General features: G+C 44.3%; 1 protein-coding gene across 1 annotated transcript; it reads left to right on the top strand.

The window, feature by feature from the left end:
• Nucleotides 1–4,293: 4,293 nt before the first annotated feature.
• LOC137300802 (guanylin-like) lies at nucleotides 4,294–12,168 on the top strand. The gene is made up of 4 exons (XM_067970060.1): nucleotides 4,294–4,339; nucleotides 6,836–7,017; nucleotides 10,759–10,942; nucleotides 12,026–12,168. Exons 1-4 carry the CDS (start codon nucleotides 4,294–4,296, stop codon nucleotides 12,088–12,090), a joined length of 477 nt encoding a protein of 158 aa, XP_067826161.1. The 3' UTR covers nucleotides 12,091–12,168.
• The last annotated feature ends 12,264 nt before the right edge of the window (nucleotides 12,169–24,432 follow it).

The raw sequence follows: 24,432 nt of genomic DNA, 5'->3' as shown, positions 1-24,432 counted from the left end.
GCGGAGGCATCGGTATTTGGAGCAGAACCACGGATTCTCCAGGTTTCTTCCCCTTAACAAAACCTGCAGCAAATTCCATCGGCGGAAGGGTTTACATCCTGGCAGTAGTTTTCGAGGTGCAGGGTTGGGGGGTGGCATGTCTGGGGGCTACCCTGGCAATCCCGCCAAATATGCCTCTGAGAGGCCCAGCGGTACTTGCATCCGCTGAGAGGGAGGGGTAGGTGCCCGTCCTGGGTCACAAGTGGGCCCCACCACCGAGGAGTCCGGAACGATTGACAACCGTTCCATTCTGGGCCTTGACAGCATTGGACCAAAGAAGGACTTCCAGAACTTATCTTCTTTCTTCGGCCCGACGGGCCTCTGGAATCCACTTTTGGAAAGGTGGGATTTTACTCCGAGTTTACAGTGGCAAAGGTGGGTGGGCGCCAATGCTGCGTCGCTCTAGGTATGAGCGCCCGCCCCTATTATGGTAATGGTACTATCACTGGAATCCTGGATGGGGTCACGATGTATACGGAGCGCCAGGCTCACCACACATATGGCCGTGTAATGGCGCCGCTAGAATGTCCAGGCTCCTCTTCCGATCTGCGACCGCGCCTAGCAAGACTCTACGAGGGAACACGCATTGGCTGAATTTGCCCCTCTAGGTTATAATATTCATCATCAAAGGTTTACAGATATACTTTTCCTCTAGCTTTTACATGATGATGGGTTTTGTGTTACCATCAATCACTGGTGGGCAGTAAGGCCCGAACTGAACCGTGAAAAAGGAGATCTACCAATTCTCTTGACTGAGAGCAGACACATTAGGAGAAACGGAGAAATTATACCTTTGATAGTTAATCTTCTTCTGTAGCACCTGCAGCCCTTTGTCAGTGTTACTTTATTATGTGTAGTGAGTAAATTATCAGCAGTCTTTCACCATCAAAACGAATTTATTATAGCGTATATTACCTGTCCCAAGATGCCTTATTGCTTGAGGTCCTACGTCATTGCCCAGTTTTATCACTGAATCATCTGTATTTCTACCACTCAGTGTGACCATCGCATGGAGATAAGAAATGTGGGAAACAAATGTATATTGTGAGAAATAACTGGCACGGGAGATTAATGGTTACGGCTGTAATCCAATTTCATGCTTCTGCTGACTTTCAGAAACCAGCCAAGCTTTGCTCCCACAGTTTATGATTTAATCAGAGCTACTTGATTGACTTGTTGGGTCATAAATCTTTTCTGGTTAGCTGTCACATAGAATTACATTGAATGTACAGCTCAGAAACAGGCCATTCGGCCCAACATGTCTATAGATTCATTGGTTTCTTAATGACCGCATTGGCGATGCCAACAGCTGCCACAAATGATGCCCATTAAGGCATCCACTCCCCATATCACAAAATCCAATACAAAACTCATTGTGACTCCTTTCTTCATGTTAAAGTCTTCTAGTCTCTACAACATCCCTATTTATGGGACACTTTTTCTGTGGATTTCAGAGTAATTTTCAGGGATGAGATTTTCCAAACTTTAATTGCCTAGTTCATACAGAAAGGCTTAATTTACTCTCCCGGTGGCTCATCGAGTTGATCCAGTGAGTAGCTGAGGGGTGGAGATCACAAAGATCCCAGGATGGATTGTAGATCTGTGCTGAGTTAACAGACCCCTGGCATAGTGGCAGTGAGGTCCCTACACTTGCCCTTAGCGCTCATGGGTTAAGCAGGAGAAAATCAGCCAAGGCTCTTACTCCTACTTGCTGTCCAGTGGCTCCTGTTGAAGATGTTCATAGAATCATACAGCACAGAAGGAGGCCATTTGGCCCATTGCACCCATGCCGGCTCTTTGAAAGAGCTATCCAATTCATTCCACTCTCATGCTCTTTCCCCACAGTCCTGCAAATTTTCCTTTTCAAATATATATCCAATTCCCTTTTTGAAAGTTACTGTTGAACCTGGATGTTGGGTGAGGGCAGGATTGGGCCCTTGCTGGGACCATTGCTCGATGCTCCTCTCCTTGCCCTTTGAAAGCAAATGGCAGCAGAAGGCCTTGGCTCTGGTCCCCAGCAAATCTTCCTGGTGTCTGCCGGTGTTATCACCCCTTCCCCTGACTGGAAGGCAGAGGTAGGCCATGAAAAGCATCTGTAACAGCCTCAGGTTCCCAAATGGAGGGCGACAGCCTGGCAGCCGACTCGTCTTCATCTAATCGGCTCCCTACCAGACCTCGGACCCTGCTAAAGTCCACAGGGCTGCCAACTCCCTGATCCTATATGTAATCGTACGACAGACTTGATGATTATGACAAACAGGACAGGCTCAAGCTAGGCCACAGACAAAGGAAACATTATTAGAAAAGTTTAAAGAAGTAGACTTATTTTGAAAAATGACCAAGTAAGCAGCCTAGCTAATCACCATCAGTCAATTTTTTCAACTAAAACCTGCATTGTAAAGTGACCGGTTGCTCTTCAGAGATGTTCACTCGGGACATACAGGGAGTTACTGCGGGCTCATTGTGATCCAAAGGCTTGAAGCAATATCGAGTGCCGTTTCCAAATGGATAAAGCAGATTCGCAAAGACGACTTCTGGATGTGTTTTCACTCCAACACTGGAGCTGTTTGTGAGGAAAGGCTGCAGGAGAATTGTTGGGGCCTTGTATGGTAATTAGCCCTGCACCAATAAAAATTCAGGCACTGTTACAAAAGTAGAGGAAGCAATGGGCATCCCCCAGTACAGTAATCACTGTACTGAGTTCCATGTTACTCAGTTTGGCCCTGACAATGTTCAATTCCTGCTGCCTCTCTGGAGAAAAGTCACTGTATACTGAATGGCATCTTGCTTTTATATAGCACCTTTAATGTACAAAACATCTCAAGACATTTGACACATGGAAATAGATATAAAGCCATGGAGGGAGAGAATAGGAGGAATGAGAAGGGGGTGTGGCTAAAAGTCTGGTTGAAGAGATGGGTTTTGAGAAGGCTCTTAAAGTGAGGAAGAGAAGTAGAGAGGTGGAGAGGTTTAGGGAGGCAGTTCCAGAGTGTGGGCCAGCTAAAGGTTCAGATACCAATGGTGGGGTGAAGGAAATGGAGAATTCACAAAAGGCTAGAGGCAGAGGACCAAAAGATGTAAGGGGGGGAATGTAAGACTGGAGGAAGCTGCAGAGAGATTAAGGAGGACAAGGAAGGATAATGCACCAGAGCTGCAGAAGAAACAGGCCTAGCTTTCGAAGAGAAGTCGTCTCCTTTGTTGACTCTACCAACTCGTTTGGTAAATCAATATTATAGGAGAAATATTTTGATGTCACCTTTGTGGCAGCAAGCTTCACCTGCCAGGAGTGCACGTTGGAAATTTGGGTGATCAATGCCCGTGATTTTCCGACCATTCATCGTCAGAACATAGCAGGCAGTGCACACCTAAATCTACGTTGTGCACTCTCTGCGGGCAGTACCCCTTATATCTGGGGCACTGCCTCATTGAACACAATTACAGGAAATTCCTCAGACTGTAATGGACATTTGGGTCAAGTTTTTTTGCTGGCAGAAACTTCGCACTGAGGCTTGTGACACAACTGTCCATAAAACTGTTCTCTTGCTAACACGGGGTAAGTGCTTGGAAATCGCACCCAACATACAATTTAATGCATGCTCAGAGCCAGTGAAAGAATTTTTGATCATCTGGGTGATTCCTTCCACAGCTTTTTAATGCTGATCTGGATACACAAAGGGCATTAATTATAGTTCCCAGATACACAATTGCCATCGATTAAGTGGAGATCACTATTGGTTATAAATAAACCTGCACACTGCAAGAGGAGGTGGGGGGGTTCCCTCTGTGTGTGACACATTTGTAAACCTGTTTATAAAGAATGGGTTTATGAGTTTATTACATTCGGTGCTTGGAGGTGCTCTTCCCCATGGGTTATATATACCTCGGGCCGTGCAATTACAGGTAGGTGATTCATCCTATTGCATTAGGATGCAAGTAAGAACTGTGGATCAGTTTAACCTAGCTAGAATATATCGTACTCAGGTTACATGTAGTTGAGCAATATAAAGAAAAAAAAGAACCTCAGGATATCCTAAAGCACTTCACAACCAATGCCGTACTTTTGAAGGAAACTCGCTGTTGTAATGTAGGAAGCTTAGCAGCCAATTTTCCCACAGCAAGGTCCCCCAAACAGAAATGAGATAAATGACCAGATGATCTGTTTTAGTGATGTCGGCTGAGGGATAAATATTGGCCAGGGTATATTTATGTACCCAATACAGGGTATATTTATGTACCCAATACACTGGGTAAGATATGCCCACCACAGCAGAGAAGCTGGTACTTGAGCTGGATGACTTGAGTTAGTAATGGGCAAAATCGTTTGTCAGACCAGGACAACTATTTTGGTAGTTGAGGAGCTGAACAAGGTATGCTGAATATTTCCACCAGTGGCATTGACCATAGCCCACCCATGATCTGACCGGTACGGATTATCATGTCAGTCTCCTCCACAGAGGTATCAGCAGAGTTTCCTCCTGGTCTAGACATTCGATCCCCTTTATCTGTCAGCTTTTCTGGACAAACCTCGTGTAATCACACAGTTTAACGATCTATTATTTGGATTCACCTTTCTGGGTGTCCATGGAAAAAGTTATAAAATTAATGAAGACCAATGGTAGCACTGAAACTGGAATCCGTTATTTGTGGTCTTTCTGTGTGAGATCTTTACATCAATTGTATTTCCCTCCTGAGGTGATGTTCCCATTTAAGAAAAATGAGAAGCTTGGGGGATTGGGGGCGTCAGTGGGTTAACACACTGTCCTTTTGACTGTGGGATTAAGGCCCAAAATGATGAAATGAAGTTTCCCTTTTCCGATGGCTGTAGAGGCTTTAAGTGAAACAAGTTTGGCTAATCTCAGGCCAGTTCAGAGCACAAAACCGTTCATCGGAATTGGATCTATACTTGAAAAGGAAAAAAATCACAGGGCTACAGGGACAGAGCAGGGGAGTGGGGCTAAATGGATAGCTCTTTCAAAGAGCTGGCACAGGCCAATTGGCCTCCTTCTGTGCTGCATGATTCTACAATTCTAAATTGATAATCTCATTCAAAGAGACCATAAGGATGCCTGGAGTCTGTGCTCTTCCATGGTTGGAGTAATATATTATGTTGGGGCAGTGTACACTACGACCCTGACACTACTCTCCTTGGTGCCTGGGGAATGCTCATCCCCGGGGCCATGGAGAGGAAAAAAGGGGCGGAGACCTGTTGGGTCTTCGACCTCCTTCCTTTGCCCCAGGATTATGGGGTTCCACCAAGATGGAGACCTGGGCCTCAATTTCCTCTGGTTATGCCCAAGGGGTGTCCATTTTCAGTGGCACTCCAATAATCTGCCGGTGGGCCTTGTGCCTCTATCACCCCCTCCCCTCACCCCTCCCTCAGATTGGAGAGTCTGAAGAGCCCAGGCAGCCAGCCAAGGACAACTGACAGGGTAAGCTGCTGCCTGTTTTCCTAGGGACTCAGTGGATTTTCAGACCTGGTGGTTTTTTGGCTGGAAGCAGTAGGACCCAAGGCCAATGGCCAGTCCTACAGCTGAGCTCCTGTTTGACCCACTGTTTCCCAGCACAAGGATCTGCCAGGGGCAAGGCTGCTCCAGGCTGTATCCCGGCCATACTAATGGTGAGGCCCATCAAATTCGGGTGCTTTGTAGCCCGGACTGGTAGAGCATGGTGTAGCTGTACTCTGTCCAGTGTCCCGGGAGAGATCTCCATTCCCATAACAGAACAGAAGCTGGGACTATTTGATTCTGCCAAAAGTGGAAAGATTTTCTAGCCATTGACACAGGCATCCCTTAGTCAACAAATCTCACAAAAAAAACCCAAAATAAGTCAAATTATAAATGAAGACAAGGGGCTCAATTTTCAAATTAAAAAACAGGTGGGTTGGAGGTGGGTCGGGCCTTAAAACCTTTCAAGGAGGCTTCAGGCCTCCATTTTTCTCCAATTCCCGATTTCAACCCCGGGGGATTGGGATTCCCGGGCCTTCTGTTTTACACCTCGTGAAAAGAGACAAGAAGGCCCGAGACTAACAGGTAGGTGCCTGGAAAGACACAGCTTGTAGGCCCGGAGGAGCAGGAGTGCTTCCCCCCCAGGTCCAACAAGCCTACCTGCACGACCTCCTAACGATCGTGGACACCCGGCCCCCGATCGCGGACCCCCAACCTCCAATCGCGGACCTCCTGACCCCGTCCCCCGACCCGATCCCCCGACTCCAATCCTCCCCCCAACCCCGATCCTCCCCCTCCGACCCCCCACACTGATCCCCCGACCCTGATCCTCCCCCCACTCCGATCCTCCAAACCCCGATCCTCCCCCTCAACGATCGCAGACCCCAGCCGGTCAGTCAGACGGGAAACCGACGCAAAAAAATAAAAGACGTCCTTACGTCAAAATTGTAAGGACGTCCAGAAAACCCGTACTAATGGGTTTTCTGACCTCAATTTGACCCCTCCACCCCCCTGCTTCCTTCCCGGCTCCATTTTAAAATTGAGCCCAAAGAGCTTGATTGAGTGTGTTTATTTAGATGTTCCCATTACTGCTACTTGTGATGATACAGCGATTATTACAAGAACAATCTCCCATTTTACCCGCAGTCCGCATGTGGAATAAAGCACGTGTTCAGTACTTGTCCTTCTTGTTCTGTGTACATGGTTCCTTTTTTGGAACAAAGTAGTGAAACTTGGTTACCCATTAATGCCACTATACAGCTTCTCCTGGTGCAATCAACTTTTATGTGTGTTCGTCATTGTACAATGATGGTTTTATTGTATTATGGTATATTGTGTTTACACTATTTTAGTTGCATCAGATGACTTAATTGCCTCGAACCACGGCTTTAAAAGCGGGCAGATTGCACAGAATCAACTTGTCGAAGAGAACTCCCAGCGAAGCTTCAGATCTCAAGTCAACATGAAAACCCTTTTTGCCCTCGTTTTGCTCGCTAGTTGCTTGTCAAGTCTCACGGCAATTGTTATGATTCGGGTAAGATTAAATGACAAGCTCTTTTACATTTTTTGACTGATCACGATGTAACTAGCATTAAGTTAGAAATTCTGAATGCATGCCTAGTGTGTGGCAGATGTAAGTCTGAAAATAACTATCAGTGATGTTATTGCACAATGCTTAAGTGCAGTACTGAGGGAGTGCTGCACTGTCGGAGGTGCTGTCTTTCGGATGGGACGTTAAACTGAAGCCCCGTCTGCCCTCTCAGGTAGACGTAAAAGATCCCATGGCACTATTTGTAGAATAGAGGGATGTTTTCCCAGTATCCTGGCCAACATTCTTAATGGAGGCATTTAAAACGAGTGAGTTATCACCTCTGTTAAAATAATAGAGAGAAGCATCTAGTATGAGCCCATTCTGAGTCTGTACGATAACATTCATTGGTATTAATTTCTAGTCAATGGAGGATACTTGATGGCAAACTGGTGAATATGGAATTAATTATCTGAGTGCCATTGATTCTTCTGTTTAAAGAAAGCAAAAAGAATGACTTGCCTTTATACAGTGTCTTTCACGATCTCAGGACGTCCCAAATGAAGTACTTTTATTTGAAGTGTAGTCACTGTTAAGTCACAGGGTAGGTATAAAATAGGATATTAAAATGAAGTTGAATATTTGATTGGAGTATTTTAATTTAGTATCGTAAGGTTCTCCTGGGCTGATTCTCCGATGGGTGCTCATTGGGAACAGTGTAAACCGGGTGGAGTGTAAAATGGGAACAGTGTAAAATGGGAACAGTGTAAACTGGGCGGAGTGTAAAATGGGAACAGTGTAAACTGGGTGAAGTTTAAACTGGGTGGAGTGTAAACTGGGCGGAGTGTAAAATGGGAACAGTGTAAACTGGGTGAAGTTTAAACTGGGTGGAGTGTAAACTGGGTGAAGTTTAAACTGGGAACAGTGTAAACTGGGTGAAGTTTAAACTGGGCGGAGTGTAAACTGGGTGAAGTTTAAACTGGGCGGAGTGTAAACTGGGTGAAGTTTAAACTGGGAACAGTGTAAACTGGGTGAAGTTTAAACTGGGCGGAGTGTAAACTGGGTGAAGTTTAAACTGGGAACAGTGTAAACTGGGTGAAGTTTAAACTGGGCGGAGTGTAAAATGGGAACAGTGTAAACTGGGAACAGTGTAAACTGGGTGAAGTTTAAACTGGGTGGAGTGTAAAACAGGTGGAATTTTAAATGGGAACAGTGTAAACTGGGAACAGTGTAAACCGGGCGGAGTGTAAAACAGGCGGAGTGTAAACTGGGCGGAGTGTAAAACAGGCGGAGTGTAAACTGGGCGCATGATAAACCAGGCGGCCGATTTTTATTCACCTGTTTTACGTTACCGCCCGAGACGGATTTCAGCCTCTTTCATCTCTGAGACATGAGCTCGAATCCAGGGCAAACTGATGGGATTAAAGGCCCCTTTCTGATGGATGCAAACATCCTCCATGAAAAGTGACAACTTTTACAAGGAGTAAACGATTACCATGAATTCCGACATGGTTCTAGCAATCTACAGGCAGTGAGTACCAGGATTACCGTGGGCATGTCACCTGGGTAAAAGGTGTTCATATCTGGCTTTATCAGACATGAATTCGAAACCTTTGCGCCCTGTGATTGCTCAAGATAGGTTCAGATGGAGAAAGCCCATCGGCCTATTTCATTTCATCTTCCCAAAATACCAGCCATACTATTGCCGCAACTATCTGATTCTTAAATGAGTCCATGTCCTGGGCCTGAGCCCCCTGTCAATGGTTGGCATCTTCATTTGACATGACTGTGGATACAAGCGTAAAACCATGAACAAAAACACAAATAGGCATTTACCAGTTAGGCATTAGAGCCCGATATTAGCAGATGAACATTTAACGCAGTGGTATGCTCTTCCTCGCCCTGCTATTTTAAACAAAGGCATTAACTCAATTAAAACAAACGCATTAACACCGCCATTAAAATAGCCCACAGAGGAATGTCACATGCACGTACAGGTTGCTAAATACATTCTTTTCAGAGTTCATCTGCTAATGTTCCCATGGATCTATTTCCAGCCTACAGTTTTTATGAGGTACTAAGTGAAGGCTGGGATCCTTCTATGGCCAGTACGTGCACCACTCAATGCAGGATAGATTCACCGGGCAATGGTCCTGTTGTGGGAGGGCCAATTTAAAATAATTCATTTAGTTCCGCACCCCCAGGATATTCAGTTTGCTTGAACTGTATTGGAGTGGAACCATCTGCCAGCAGTTACAGTTCCAAGGTGCTTTTATTGGCACCAGGTTACACAGAAATTCTGGTTACTCGAATAAACAGTATGTACACATACGTATCTGCATTTGAAGAGGGGCATTATAAAATAAAGGCGAATGGGGGTAATTTTCACTTTTAGCGATAGATAGAATGGACAATATCAGATCAGCTGCATGTTATACATCTCTTCCAATGTTCCTTTCAATATCTGGCGGGGTGTATAATGGGAGAGGTGTATATCTGATATCGTCCGTTTCACTCTGTCGCCCAGAGTTAAAGTCACCCCCGGTGAGTTTCATAGACTGCGCTATTTAAAAGAAACAACATTTTGTGAACTGCCACATCACAGGGCATCAGGTTGATGAAGACAATGTAGAAAACAATTGAGTTGTACTGTAGATAAGATTGTTAATGCTAGTCAGCTCTGAGGCATTGACAGGGAGCAATCCAAATCCTGGCTATCCGTACACTACAGGAGTGAGCCATGATCTGGCAGTAGCAGTGGGGATACATCTCAGGATTCCCTCGGTTAGCTCTGTCCAGTAACTTTAACGGAGAGAATGTCACAGGCTCCTGCGTCCGCGATTTCCCAAGGTTCAATCCTCATGAGCACTGCTCCCCACTGGGTGTGTCCAGATCTCCGAATCATCGCTTACAACTTCAGTACTCTAGCGAAGTGATTGGCAACACTAAAGTTGCAATCTAGATCCGAGATCAAGGCTCAATCCGACTTTGGGGGAATGTTATGAGACGCCCCTTGGCACAAGCAATCTCACATGGCTTGGGTTTGACGCCACATATGGTATAACTCCAGTTTGGTATCAAAAACCACTTGGGCCTCCAGGCCAGTTTTAAAACCTACGTGTTATAACTAAAAAGTGTGGACGCTCTTTTCTGCATTCTCCAAGCATCGAATTTTAACATTGGGAGAGAAGTCACACGTGCTCAGGAGCTGGAGTTATTGCCAGGCTAATTTCTCTTGTTGGTCAATGATAATTTAGGAAATGATTTTGCAACATTCTGTCATACATTCAGTATCCAAAACTGGATTAATTGCCCTGTGAATGAAACCAATTTTGAAACCCTTATCTTGTTCAATGTTGTAACAAATTCACAATATGTGTTAAAGTTTGGCTGAAAGTAACATAGCCAAAATACATGTAACTATACACCAAGAACTATGGAGTCAAGTTGAACTCCGGGCAGGTTTCAGGCGGGCTGGAGAAAATTTGAGACTCGGGCTATCTTAACTCCCAGAAACAGATGATCTGGTCATTTATTTCATTGTTGTTTGTGGGACCTTGCTGTGTGCAAATTGCAACAGTGACTACACTTCAAAACTACCTTATTAGCTGTAAAGCTCTTTGGGACGTATTGAGGTCATGAAAGGTGCTATGTAAATGCAAGTGCTTTCTTTTTTCTTTACAGTGCCACTTTGTAGAGTGTTGCTAACTGCGACTAATACTGGCTGTGTTTCTCTGTTTCTATAAGGATGGAGAATACGAGTTCTCTTTGGAGGTTGTGAAACAGCTCTGGGCGTTGATGGACCAAGAGACAGTAGACACCCCACAACATCCCTCCTCTCACATCTCACTGTGCAAGAACCCTAAGCTACCAGAAGTGTTTCAAGCAGTCTGCACCTCAAGTGATGCTCCTCAGGTTTTTCTCAGACTGAGTAAGTAGATTGTTGATTAAATGTTACCTAACGGATTCATTCTATTTAAAAAACAATGTGGAGAAACATAATCCTTGCCAGTTAACACATCCAGGATTTTGTAACTCCAGATGAATGAATACTTTATCCAAGCCAAGCCATTAGCGGTAATCATAGAATCTTACAGCACAGAAGGAGGCCATTTGGCCCATCATGCATGTGCCGGCTCTTTGAAAGAGCTGTCCAATTGGTCCCACTCCCCTGGTCTTTCCCTATAGCCTTGCATTTTTTTTTTCTTTTCAAGTACATACCCAATTCTCTACTAATGTCTCAGTAAGTTGCATTGCTATCTTAGCAAAGCAGCCAATATTTAAGAGTAGTTTTGTTTTCATTGATAAATCTAGGTGAAGGGCCAAAGCCTCATTGCAGGACACCAGTAGGTTGAACAGAACAGGGAGAAGTTAAGTCAAATAAAGTAGCGGTGATTAAGTGACACCAGACTTGGGCCTAAAATCCCATTGCTTGTCGGAGGAAAGGGTTGGGAGTCCCACAGCTTGGAGGTCTTGGGAAAGAGTGAATAAGTGAGCAGGAGGAAGATTGTATACAACAGAAAGCGGGAGGAACACTCAAGAGAGCAATGACCATAGTAATATCAGGAAAACAGAGTGGGACGGGAAAAATTGCAACGGAGAGAAAGAATTTGAAGGGCTGAAGTAAGAGAAGTGATCCAAGGAAGCTAGAAATATAAAGAAAAAAGATAGTAAGAGTGGTGAAAAGGAAGGGGAAAGTCCAGATTGATTCTTTTGGCTTGAATCCTTGCTTACAAGTCTTTGAGGGAGCAATTAGTGGATTCCACCATTTTACAAGTTAGTCCCATTTGAAATATTCTACTTCAATTCTTAACATGTCCTTTATTTCTAAGCTGCTACAATTGGGGAAACCCGATTTATTTTGAACTCATTAGAATCTCGTTCTTGCTCACCATTGCTTGATTCTTCAAGTGATTAAGACTGGGAAGTAATTGCCCAGTGACATTCTCTAGTCTCTGAGGATTGGGATCAGTTGGATTGCAGTGCAATTTATTTCTCTCTTTTTCTCCAACAGAGGAAATAGCAGAGAAAGCGGACATCTGTGAAATCTGCGGCTATGCTGCCTGTACTGGCTGTTGATCTGGGATACAGAACCTTGCGATACGTCAACAGCATATATTTAAAATCATTCTGCGGTTGTAAAGCTGAGGAATTGAGTGAAAGCACCTTGTTTTTGCCTGGACTAATTGAGCCAGTTCCATGAATAATTAAATCTGCAAACTGTCTTCCTGTTAATAAGTGTTGGAACCTCTGTCATTGGAATTGTTGTTCACTTTTTCAAATAGAAGTAACACAGGGCAGTTGATTTTCACTGCAGCAGACTGTAGTATGTTCGTCTGCATCCATTCATCACTGCATTGACGATTGGCTCATATCTCAATCTCTCCCTGCATGCCCCTCTCATTCCTCCTTTTTATTCCCAGATGCCTACCTAAACCCAGCAATTAATGTAACCAAGTTTCAGAAAACCCAACACCCAGTGCAAGGAGAAGTTGAGGAATATTGAACCATATACATGATGACACATAATGAGACAACATAATGTTTACATGTAGGATCAGTCTTACAGTGGGCAATCCTTCTTATGAACTTTTCAACGGTCTCAGCATCTCAAATCTAATTGTTTATAGTTGTGTAATGAAAGATAATCAAATAATGGGCCAGAAATCACACAGAGTGGCGAGGCACTGCTCACCGCAGCTCCTGCGAATTAAATTAACGAAAATACTTACTGCGGGCTCTGTGGTGTCGAGTTGCTTGATTTTGAAACTTAAAAAAAATTGTGCGTTATCAACCCGGCCTCTGAGCAGCGTGAGTTGACGCGCATGGAGCAGTCTGTGAGAATAGAGGACACGCCCAAAAAATCTGTCAGGAAGAGAAGTCAGGCCCACGGATTCAGGCTGCAATGATCAAGCAGACAAGCAGACCTCATTCATTGAAAGTTAATATTTTGTATGTCACTGTAAATAAAAAATTATTTTTTTCTTATAAATAGCTAAGGAAATAATTGAATTAAATTAAAAAGGCAGAAGGGAAAATTTAAAAAAAATTTTAATGACCAAAAACTATTAAAATAAGGAGTAATATGAGATTCCATATTTTTAAAATGTAATCTTTAGTTGTTTGGCATTCATTAAGACTAACCGTGCTTTTAAAACTTAGTTTAGACCTGGGGTTTTTAAGCGTGCCTCTTTGTTGGTGTAATTAGTTACTTTCCAGCCTGGCGGATGAGCAAGTTTGGGATTTTTCAGTGATTTCAATGATTGCGGCGTGCGATGGCCCTTTAATTCGAAGCTATCAAATCACCGGCGAACCAAAAGGAGCGAGCTCACGATTTCCGCGTTTTAGCGCGCACGTGCAAACACGGGAACTTGCTCCTTCGATTCGCCGCTAAAAACGGACAGCGCTGTTCAGTTCCTCCGTTATTTCGGGAGCGAGTTCTGGCCCAATCATTAAAGGCTTTATGAAACTTTTGAGCCACTGTTTGCGAATTCCTTTCTTCACTGTCATTTATCCTAATGAAATCTGAAAGCTGCTATCACTATTGATGGTTGGTTCTCAATGGATCAGTTGGCATTTTTCCTTTACACTGCAGCTGCGACCCATGGCGTGCCCCATTAACACAACAGCAAAGCCAGGACCTAAAGGATTGGGTACACAGGCTCACAACCAAACCCCAAGCTGCTCCTTTCTAGGGAATAGCATTGGTCACCAATGGTAGATCCTAAAGTGACTCCATGTGAAACTGGTACTAATCTAAGCCTATGCTTGATCACCTATCCAGGGATTAATTACTTGCAAGCTGAAAAATATCCATTGGGTTGTATGCATGCATTGAATGTCTGAAACTGTTAATTTTTGTGAAACTTTGTCTGTGTTGAATTAAATTTTAATTAATTTAAACCTTGACCTGCTGCTGTATGTAGAGTGCACTCGACAATATCATGTTCGTAACCAAATTGGGCCACAATCCAGCCAGGCAAAGAGTACGGTCATGACTCAGAGCCTTGGGCAGTGAGAGTATGACTCCACTCCCCATTACAAATCTACAAGGTTACATTACTCACGTGCAATGGCATATCCCTGAATTGCCTTAGAGATTTTGGTTCTGTGTGCCAGTTCTATTAAAAGGATAAGAAGCTTTAAACAAATTTAGATGGAAGCTGGTTTGGAATGATCTGGTTGAACACAGGGAGTGTGGCTCTCACTGAAGGGCTTATTCCTCGAGGATTGCTGATAAAGAGATTCTCCGAGTGTATTCATGTTTGTAGATGTGCTTTTCCAGCATTATATTTGATATTCATTTCAATATGATAAAAGTAAACGACAGCAACATTTTGTCAGCCTCGAGTAGGGAGAAATTGACACTGACTTCACCGTCTGATCATCCAGTCCAGGCTGCATTTGTAAATATTGTATTTCAATATTTTCATACAGCATTTTTTAAAATTCTGGTTCCGTTTCAGTTCGAAGCTCTTTGGATTTAACATTCACCACCTGATAACAAAGCAAACATTAGAGTATTACCAGGAGTATCCTGCTCCTTATCAGAGGGGAAGAGTATTACCAGGAGTATCCTGCTCCTTATTATAGGGAATAGTATTACCAGGAGTATCCTGCTCCTTATTATAGGGAATAGTATTACCAGGAGTATCCTGCTCCTTATTATAGGGAATAGTATTACCAGGAGTATCGTGCTCCTTATTATAGGGAAGAGTATTACCAGGAGTATCCTGCTCCTTATTATAGGGAATAGTATTACCAGGAGCATCCTGCTCCTTATTATAGGGAATAGTATTACCAGGAGCATCCTGCTCCTTATTATAGGGAATAGTATTACCAGGAGTATCCTGCTCCTTATTATAGGGAATAGTATTACCAGGAGTATCCTGCTCCTTATTATAGGGAATAGTATTACCAGGAGTATCCTGCTCCTTATTATAGGGAATAGTATTACCAGGAGTATCCTGCTCCTTATTGTAGTGAATAGTATTACCAGGAGTATCCTGCTCCTTATTATAGGGAATAGTATTACCAGGAGTATCCTGCTCCTTATTATAGGGAATAGTATTACCAGGAGTATCCTGCTCCTTATTATAGGGAATAGTATTACCAGGAGTATCCTGCTCCTTATTATAGGGAATTGTATTACCAGGAGTATCCTGCTCCTTATTATAGGGAATAGTATTACCAGGAGTATCCTGCTCCTTATTGTAGTGAATAGTATTACCAGGAGTATCCTGCTCCTTATTATAGGGAATAGTATTACCAGGAGTATCCTGCTCCTTATTATAGGGAATAGTATTACCAGGAGTATCCTGCTCCTTATTATAGGGAATAGTATTACCAGGAGTATCCTGCTCCTTATTATAGGGAATAGTATTACCAGGAGTATCCTGCTCCTTATTATAGGGAATAGTATTACCAGGAGTATCCTGCTCCTTATTATAGGGAATAGTATTACCAGGAGTATCCTGCTCCTTATTATAGGGAATAGTATTACCAGGAGTATCCTGCTCCTTATTATAAGGAATAGTATAAATGGCAGCAGACTCAGGGAAGACCCCTGTTGAACTCCACCAATCATTGCCTCTCAGGCCCAGACATATTTATCATTCCCTTCTTTCTATTGTCAAACCAATTATTGATTGAATTATTAACTTTCTTTCCTTAATCTCCTTTAAAAGCCTTAAGTGCAGAACTTTATCAATTGCCTTCTGGGAATGCCAGTAAATACCATCCGTTGATTAGTCCTATCCCCACTTTGAGCTAACTGCATGAAGTGTGCCGGTTTATTACTGAGGCCCAAACCAATGTGTCTGAAATCAGCCTGTATACGCTAGATCAACGTTCAGATGGTGCCTTGCAAACCATCCAGAAGCCATCTTGTCGTTAATGACCGAGCAGGAAATAAACAGTCCATGGCTCCCGCTCCTGGCCATTATCTAGTGACCCCGATGGAAAGTCTGTACGGTTACATCATGTGAAGGCAGGATTGGGCCCTGAATGTGATGCCCTCTCTAGTAGCATAGCCTGCTGACACCCGAGCCGAGATTTGTCAGAAACCGGGCGTAAAGACGTGGGCGGTGTTTTGCACCTGCCCGTCTGTCCCGCTGTTCACCCATTGCACTTTTCAGGGCTCGGCCTGGTGTGAGTACTTTTTGGTGAGCTCCTGGTGGGATTCTGGCCTCCAACCTACACCAGTACAGTGTGGCCAGCTGCGTCTGGGACCACCGAAGAATTTTGTTTTAAATTTTAAAATTTCCCAGGCGGAGGAAGTCCCATCTTCCACCCTCCATAAACTTCAGCTCATCCAAAACTCTGTATCCTAACTCACACCAGGTTCTGCTCATCCATCTCCCCTGTGCTCACTGACCAACATTGGCTCCTGCTCCACCAATGCCTTGAATTTAAAATTCTCATCTTTGGGTTCATATCCCTCCATGTTCTCGCCCCTCCCTATCTCTGTAACCTCCTCCAGCCCTACAACCCTCCGAGATCTCTGCGTTCCTCCAAATCTAGCTTCTTGTACATCGCCAACTTCCTTCACTCCACCATTGGCGGCCGCGCCTTCAGCTGCCTGGGCCCTAAGCTCTGGAATTCCCTCCCCAAACCTCTCCGCCTCTCTCTCCTCCTTTAAGATGCTCCTTAAAACCTATCTCTTTGACCAAGCTTTTGGTCACAGCTCCTAATGTCTCTTTGTTTGGCCCGGTGTCAATTTTTGTCTGATTACGCTACTGTGAAGTACCTTGGGAGGTTTTACTACATTAAAGGCGCTATATAAAGGCAAGTTGTTGTAATGATTATCCCCGCGACCGATTACACTCCCGGGGAGGAGGGGGAACTAAAATTTTAAAACCCTCTTTGCCTTGACATTACTAAAATCCAGCAGCCCGAGAGTGTTAATGACGGAAGATGCATTGTTGGACGTTTCCTGGTCATTTGGTTGTCCTTTGAATATACCCACACACATTGGAGCAGATTATTCAAAATCTCCATTACATTTGGTGGAAAATCCTGGAAGTGGCTACAGGTCGCAGGAGCCCCATCTCCCCCCAACTCCTCCCCTGCCCTCCCAAGTTGTTCCAGGAAAACCGCCAGTGGAACAGGACTCCTCCTACGCCAAGGCTGACATACAAAGAACTGAGGTGCCGGATCCTGTGAAACCATAACGCAAAATGAGTCAGCAACTTCAGGAGAGGGGGGTGGGGGGAGAGAGAAAGGAAACTATTGGGAGAGAAGTATAAGAAAAGACGAGGATCACAAGATCATCACGGACGAGCAAGGCCATTTGGCCCACATCAGTTCACCTATCCAGAAGCATCCTACTGTCCTCCATGTGCAGCATCCAATTGTTTCTTAAATCATTCCAGGGTTTTCACCTCCCCTCCTCTTCCGTTCTGAGTGTTGATCACTCTCTCTGAGTGAAGGAGGAACTCCTGATATCAGTCTTATATTTACCTTTTACTAGTTTGAAACCTGTGTCTCCTTGTCCTACTCCCACAGTTTAATTTAAAGTAATATTCCAGATTTACCATTTACTATCTTATATCCCTCCTAGGATCACCTCTAAGATGTCTCCTTTCCAAGCTGAAAAGCCCAAGTTGCTCTCATAACTTGGACCCTTGACACTAGAGTCAGCTCGTGACTTTTCTCTGCATTAGACTGTCACTCTTGTGTCACGACGATCAGAACTGGTGTGGTCTGACCAGAACACCTGGACAGTTTGATCGCAACTTCCTCTGACTTGTACTCAACAGTTTTGTCTATTTAGTTCACGTTCTATTGGATTTGTTGATTCAATAACACAACAAACATATTACACTAGGCAATAAACCCATTCCCACCATACAGATGGTGCACTGTGCACCCAAACTCTACATTATAGAGATCGCCTACAAGAGTAGAAAGAGTGGACCAGAGGGAAGTGCAGCTTGGCTCAGTTGGTAGTGTCTTGCTTCAGGGTCAAACCAGGGTGTCAAAACCAACATCCCAGTACAGCACTGAGTACAGTACTGAGGGAGTGTTGTTCTTGTACCCTCTGTTCTAGTGGTTTGGATGGACTTTACAGATCATTTGACAGCATTTGAAAAACATCAGGGAGACGAACAATTACCCTTCAAGCAGAACTAATTACAAACAAATTGAAACAAATAAATATAGAGATTATGAAATAAATCAGCAATTGAAAACATCTGGTATCACTATAATTTGATATAAAGATACTGCAATCTCTCCAAATTCTATCATCAAAAACAATAGGGTATGGTCAGCGAGTGAGTACTGGACTAGTGACCCAGCAGTCCTGAGTTCCTATCCCATCATGGCAAGTTATGAATCTGAATTAAATAAAATCTGGGACCAGACAATGACCATGAAAGCTGCTGGATTCTCATAAAAACCCAATTAATTCACTAATGTCCTTCAGGGAACAGTGTCTGTCATGTGAATCCAGTCCTACACTAGGAGGCTAACTCTCAATGCCCGCAGGGCACTTAGGGATGGGCAATCAATGCTGCCTTTTACCGGTGTCGCCCACATCTCGAGAACAAATAAGGAAAACTGAAAGCTGCAAATCTGAAATTTCCTTTCCGTCTTTTGTTATATTTGTTTTTCCTGCCTTGTTTTCATTTGTATTGTTTACTAACACTTGTAACAAGTCAGGTAAACTTGACACTTTCATCTACGTGGAAGTGTTGAAGCCTGTATAGTGTAGCTAGTTGATTAAAGTGAGATTTTTCTTCTGCATCCTGTCTGCATATATCTCCTGGTCCATCATCTATCTCGGTGAGAAGCTTAGCAACCTGTGCAAATAAAACGGGCTGTAGGAAACAGGTACAAGACAGACATTGATATGGAGTAGCTGTCATTACATGAACCTGATATTTCAGGCATCTCCTTGTCTGATCATTCAATGAAATCATTTCCTGTTCGCACAGAGAAATTCATGTTGCATAGGAGATAGATCTGTAGGTGTATAGTTCATTGCACTCTGAAAACTACTGCTGCTTTCAACTCTCAGGACTGCCAAAGAGGAGACCACACACTGCTTGGCTCCTCAAACTTTGAGAAATGGGTGCTTTAGGAAAGCCTAGTGCGTTCACTACCTCCTGCAAGTAACTGAGCATTGTGGCCTGTGAAGCCTAGAAAGATGCTTGCCTCTTGGCGACATCATCTGAAAACACGTCAGGTTCCACAATTACGCTGACAACAGCCAGCTCTACCTCACCACCACCTCTCTCAACCTCTCCACTCTCTCGGATTTGTCACACTGCTTGTCCAATATACAGTATTTGGTGGGCAAAAATTTCCTCCAACTAAATAACCGGAAGACTGAAGCCATTGTCTTCGGTCCTCGCCACAAATTCCGTTCCCTCGCCTTTGACTCCATCCCTTTCCCTGGCCACTGTCTGAGGCTGAACCAAACCGTTCGCAACCTTGGCGTCCTATTTGACCCTGAGATAAGCTGCTGACCCCATATCTGATTCATCACCAAGACTGCCGACTTCCACCTCCAAAACATCGCTCGTCTCCGCTCCTGCCTCAGCTCATCTGCTGCCGAAACCCTCATCTACGCCTTTGTTACATGTAGATGATCCATCTCAGCCTCCTCCCGATATCCCCACCATCGCAGAAGCCAGTCTTCAGCCAATTCGATTCACTCCATGTGATATCAAGAAATGGCTGAGTGCACTGGATACAGCAAAGGCTATGGGCCCCGACAACATCCCAGCTGTAGTGCTGAAGTATTGTGCTCCAGAACTAGCTGCGCCTCTAGCCAAGCTGTTCCAGTACAGCTACAACACTGGCATCTACCCGACAATGTGGAAAATTGCCCAGATATGTCCTGTCCACAAAAAGCAGGACAAATCCAATCCGGCCAATTACCGCCTCATCAGTCTACTCTCAATCATCAGCAAAGTGATGGAAGGTGTCATTGACAGTGCTATCAAGCAGCACTTACTCACCAATAACCTGCTCACCGATGCTCAGTTTGGGTTCCGCCAGGGCCACTCGGCTCCAGACCTCATTACAGCCTTGATCCAAACATGGACAAAAGAGCTGAATTCCAGAGGTGAGGTGAGAGTGACTGCCCTTGACATCAAGGCAACATTTGACCGAGTGTGGCACCAAGGAGCCCTAGTAAAATTGAAGTCAATGGGAATCAGGGGGAAAACTCTCCAGTGGCTGGAGTCATACCTAGCACAAAAGAAGATGGTAATGGTTGTTGGAGGCCAATTATCTCAGCCCCAGGCCATTGCTGCAGGAGTTCATCAGGGCAGTGTCCTAGGCCCAACCATCTTCAGCTACTTCATCAATGTCCTTCCCTCCATCATAAGGTCAGAAATGGGAATGTTTGCTGATGATTGCTCAGTGTTCAGTTCCATTCGCAACTCCTCAGATAATGAAGCAGTCCGTGCCCACATGCAGCAAGACCTGGACAACATCCAGGCTTGGGCTGATAAGTGGCAAGTAACATTCGCACCAGACAAGTGCCAGGCAATGACCATCTCCAAAAAGAGAGTCCAACCACCTCCCCTTGACATTCAACGCCATTACCATCACCGAACCCCCCACCATCAACATCCTGGGGGTCACCATTGACCACAAACTTAACTGGACCAGCCATATAAATACTGTGGCTACGAGAGCAGGTCAGAGGCTGGGTATTCTGTGGCTAGTGACACACCTCCTGACTCCCCAAAGCCTTTCCATCATCTACAAGGCACAAGTCAGGAGTGTGAAGGAATACTCTCCATTTGCCTGGATGAGTGCAGCTCCAACAACACTCAAGAAGCTCGACACCATCCAGGACAAAGCAGCCCGCTTGATTGGCATCCCATCCACCACCCTAAACATTCACTCCCTTCACCAGCGGTGCACTGTGGCTGCAGTGTGTACCATCCACAGGATGCACTGCAGCAACTCGCCAAGACTTCTTTGACAGCACCTCCCAAACCCACGACCTCTACCATCTAGAAGGACAAGGGCAGCAGGCACATGGGAACAACACCACCTGCTCGTTCCCCTCCAAGTCACACGCCATCCCGACATGGAAATATATCGCCGTTCCTTCATTGTCGCTGGGTCAAAATCCTGGAACTCCCTTCCTCACAGCACTGTGGGAGAACCGTCACCACACGGACTGCAGCGGTTCAAGAAAGTGACTCATCACCACCTTCTCAAGGGTAATTAGGGATGGGCAATAAATGCTGGTCTTGCCAGTGACGCCCACATCCCATGAACGAATAAAAGAAGTGTTCCTCCAATTCTGACTTCTTGCGCATCCCCGATTTTAACCGCTCCATCGTTGGCAGCCGTGTCTTGAGCTGCCGAGGCCCTAAGCTCTGGAATTACCCCCTAAACCTTTCTGTCTCTCTACCTCCTTCAAGACGCTCTTTAAAACCTACCTCATCTGTCCTAATATCTCCCTTTGCGGCTCGATGTCAAATTTTGTTTGATAACGCTCCTGTGAAGCGCAATGGGACGTTTTACTATGTTAAAGGCGCTATATAAATGCAAGTTGTTGTTGTTCAGGACTGCAGTGAAAATCAAAGATGTAACTTGTGACATATCTCAGTGGATGTGCCTTTGGCCCCTGAGGTGCCGTCAATGCCCAATAACTGGTTGATTCCCACGAAATCCACCTGTAACGGTGGCACCTCAGCCTTCCAGTCTTCTCCTCCTCCTTCTGCTCCTGTAATAAAGCTGCTGCCAAAAAAAAAATCTAACATTCCACTTACTGGAATCCATTATTAAGGAAGTGGTAACAGGGCACTTAAAAAATCATAACTGGATAGAGTCAACGTGGTTTTATGAAACGGAAATCGTGTTTGACAAATCTATTAGAGTTTTTTGAGGATGTAGCAGGGTAGATAAAGGGGGAACCAGTAGATGTATTATATTTGGATTTTCAAAAGGCATTCGATAAGGTTATTACGCAAGATCAGGACTCATGGGGTTGGGGGTAATATATTAGCATGCATAGAGGATTGGTTAACGGGCAGAAAACAGAGTAGGGATAAACGGGTCATTCTCAGGTTGGCAGGCTGTAACTAGTGGGGTGCTGTAAGGATCAGTGCTTGGGCCTCAGCATTTTACAATCTATATTAGATGAAGGGACCGAGTGTGATGTATCCAAGTTTGCTGATGATACAAAGCTAGGTGGAGGACACAAAGAGCCTTTATATAGTGTCTTTTATGACCTCAGAATGTCCCAAAGCGCTTTACAGCCAATGAAGTACTTTTGAAGTGTAGTCACTGTTGTAATGTAGGAAACAGGGAAGCAAATTTGGACACAGCAAGATCCCAGAAACAGCAATGTGATATTAACCAGCTAACCTGTTTTTAGGTATTGGTTGAGGGATAAATATTGGCCAGGACACCTCTCAGCTCTTCTTTGAATAGTGCCAGGTGATCTTTTACATCCATCTGAAAGGGCAGATGGGGCCTCAGATTAACATCTCATTCAAAAGACAGCATCTCCGACAGTACACTACTCCCTCAGTACTGACACTGGATTGTCAGCCTTATATGCTCAAGTCTCTGGAGTGGGGTTTGAACCCACAAACAGTGCTGCCACTGAGCCACGGCTGACACTGTTACAGCCCCTGTAGTGATGGTGCTCACACTACATTGATATTCTTGATCCTTCTCAGTGGTAGAGATTACAGGTGAAAGAGGTTCAGTCTAAATAAACTTAGTGATGTGCTACAGTCCATTCGGTGGACGATACATACTATGCATCATGTAGACATGTATGATGCAAGCATGTGATGCCTAAATGGTTAATTGTCTTATTTTGGCCGGTTCTATCCTTCAAGAATTGGATTAATTGATGTTGTAGTCAGAGTGCACTAATTCATTACATAATATCATTTGGGAATTTATCTTAATTAAAACATAGGATTAACACCAAGATAACCAAACAATTATAAGAGTTAAATGGGTAGTAGCATTCTCACAGACAGAACAATTCCATCGATAACTCCATCCCCCTGAACTCTCCATTCCTCTGAGTCTGTCCTCTTGTGCGTCCCTCCTTCCCTTCGGTTCACCAGGGAGCTGTGCCTTAAGCCATTTAGATCCCATGCTCTATAATTTCCTTCCCAAGTCTCTCAGTCTCTCCACCTCCCTCTCCTCCTTAAAACCAAGCCCTTTGACCAAGCTTTAGGTCACCCTTCCCAATATCTCCTTCTTTGGCTCTGCGTCTATTTTGTGTCTGATGACTCCGCTGTGAAGCGACTTGGGACGTTATTTTGCATTAAAGGCGTTGTATCAATGCGAGTTGCCGTTGTTGGACGCCTCAATGTTAGTGATATTTTCAAAACTGGTTTAATTTGCCTTATTTCTCTATCTAGCATTTTGGAATCAGGATTAAGCCATCCCGTTATGCAAAACACAGGGCGAAAGATGAGCTGTTACTGTAGAACTGGGATTCACATCACTCCAACTTGTACAAAGTAATTAATTTTCAAATGTGGATTATGAAAGGGAATTGAAACATCAGAAAAAATAAAGCTATTAAAAAGGGACCTGCACAGGTCAGTAAAAATCAATGGTGGCGGCGGGGGAAAGAAAAACCAATGACTTTTCAACCTAACCACAAATACGAACGGGGTGGAATAATAACTAAAGCAGCAACTGGTTCAAACTGATAAAGTGTTAAAGTGATAACATCAAATAATGTGAAACCGCAAACTCGAACTTGGAACTGAATCAATTGTAAACTATTGGGTGTGCCTGGAGCCTTAGGCCAAAGGTGAATTCATGAATAAGCCATTCTCAGCACTGTTCCTCTTATTGTACGGGAGATTAAACGTGGGGCAATTTGCAATACTGTGGCACTGCTCTAAACCACATTTCTCTAACCTACTAAATTGTACAGTAGTTCTAAGGTTTAAGAACAAATGAAAACTAATAATGTAACGTTACCCATCAGTTTCAGGTCAGTTAATTACAGGACTGGGTTTCTTCCGTAATCTACCTCTTTATAGATGCTAAATGGTAACTTACCCAAATAGAAATCTAGTATTGCACTGAATCTACTCGATTCTAGACCCCACTAATAACCGACTTCTAGTGAAGTAAACATAGATTCATGGAGACACCCATTTCTGAATGTCTTACCTTTGTGTTGGAGGAACGTTTAGAATGGAGATTAGTTGGCTATATTGCTACTTCTTCCAAGCAGGTAAAGAGGGGAAACTAAGTCTGGCTTTGTGGGCAAGGGGAAGAGCGGGAAGCAGCAGAGGCAGCTGAACGAATGGTCTCAGTGCTGATGGTCTCAGTCCTAATGAGCTCCTCGCATTTGTTGTTGGAAGTGAGGGTGGAGGGGGCAGGAGAGAGGGGTTTAAGGAGACAGTTGGCATTAGAGAAAAGAAACCGGGGCTTATCATTGCTTTCCGGGGTGAGCCTGGA

This window comes from Heptranchias perlo, chromosome 32 (assembly GCF_035084215.1).
Source record: "Heptranchias perlo isolate sHepPer1 chromosome 32, sHepPer1.hap1, whole genome shotgun sequence".
NCBI lineage: Eukaryota > Metazoa > Chordata > Chondrichthyes > Hexanchiformes > Hexanchidae > Heptranchias > Heptranchias perlo.
This window is presented reverse-complemented; position numbering and strand designations above follow the sequence as displayed.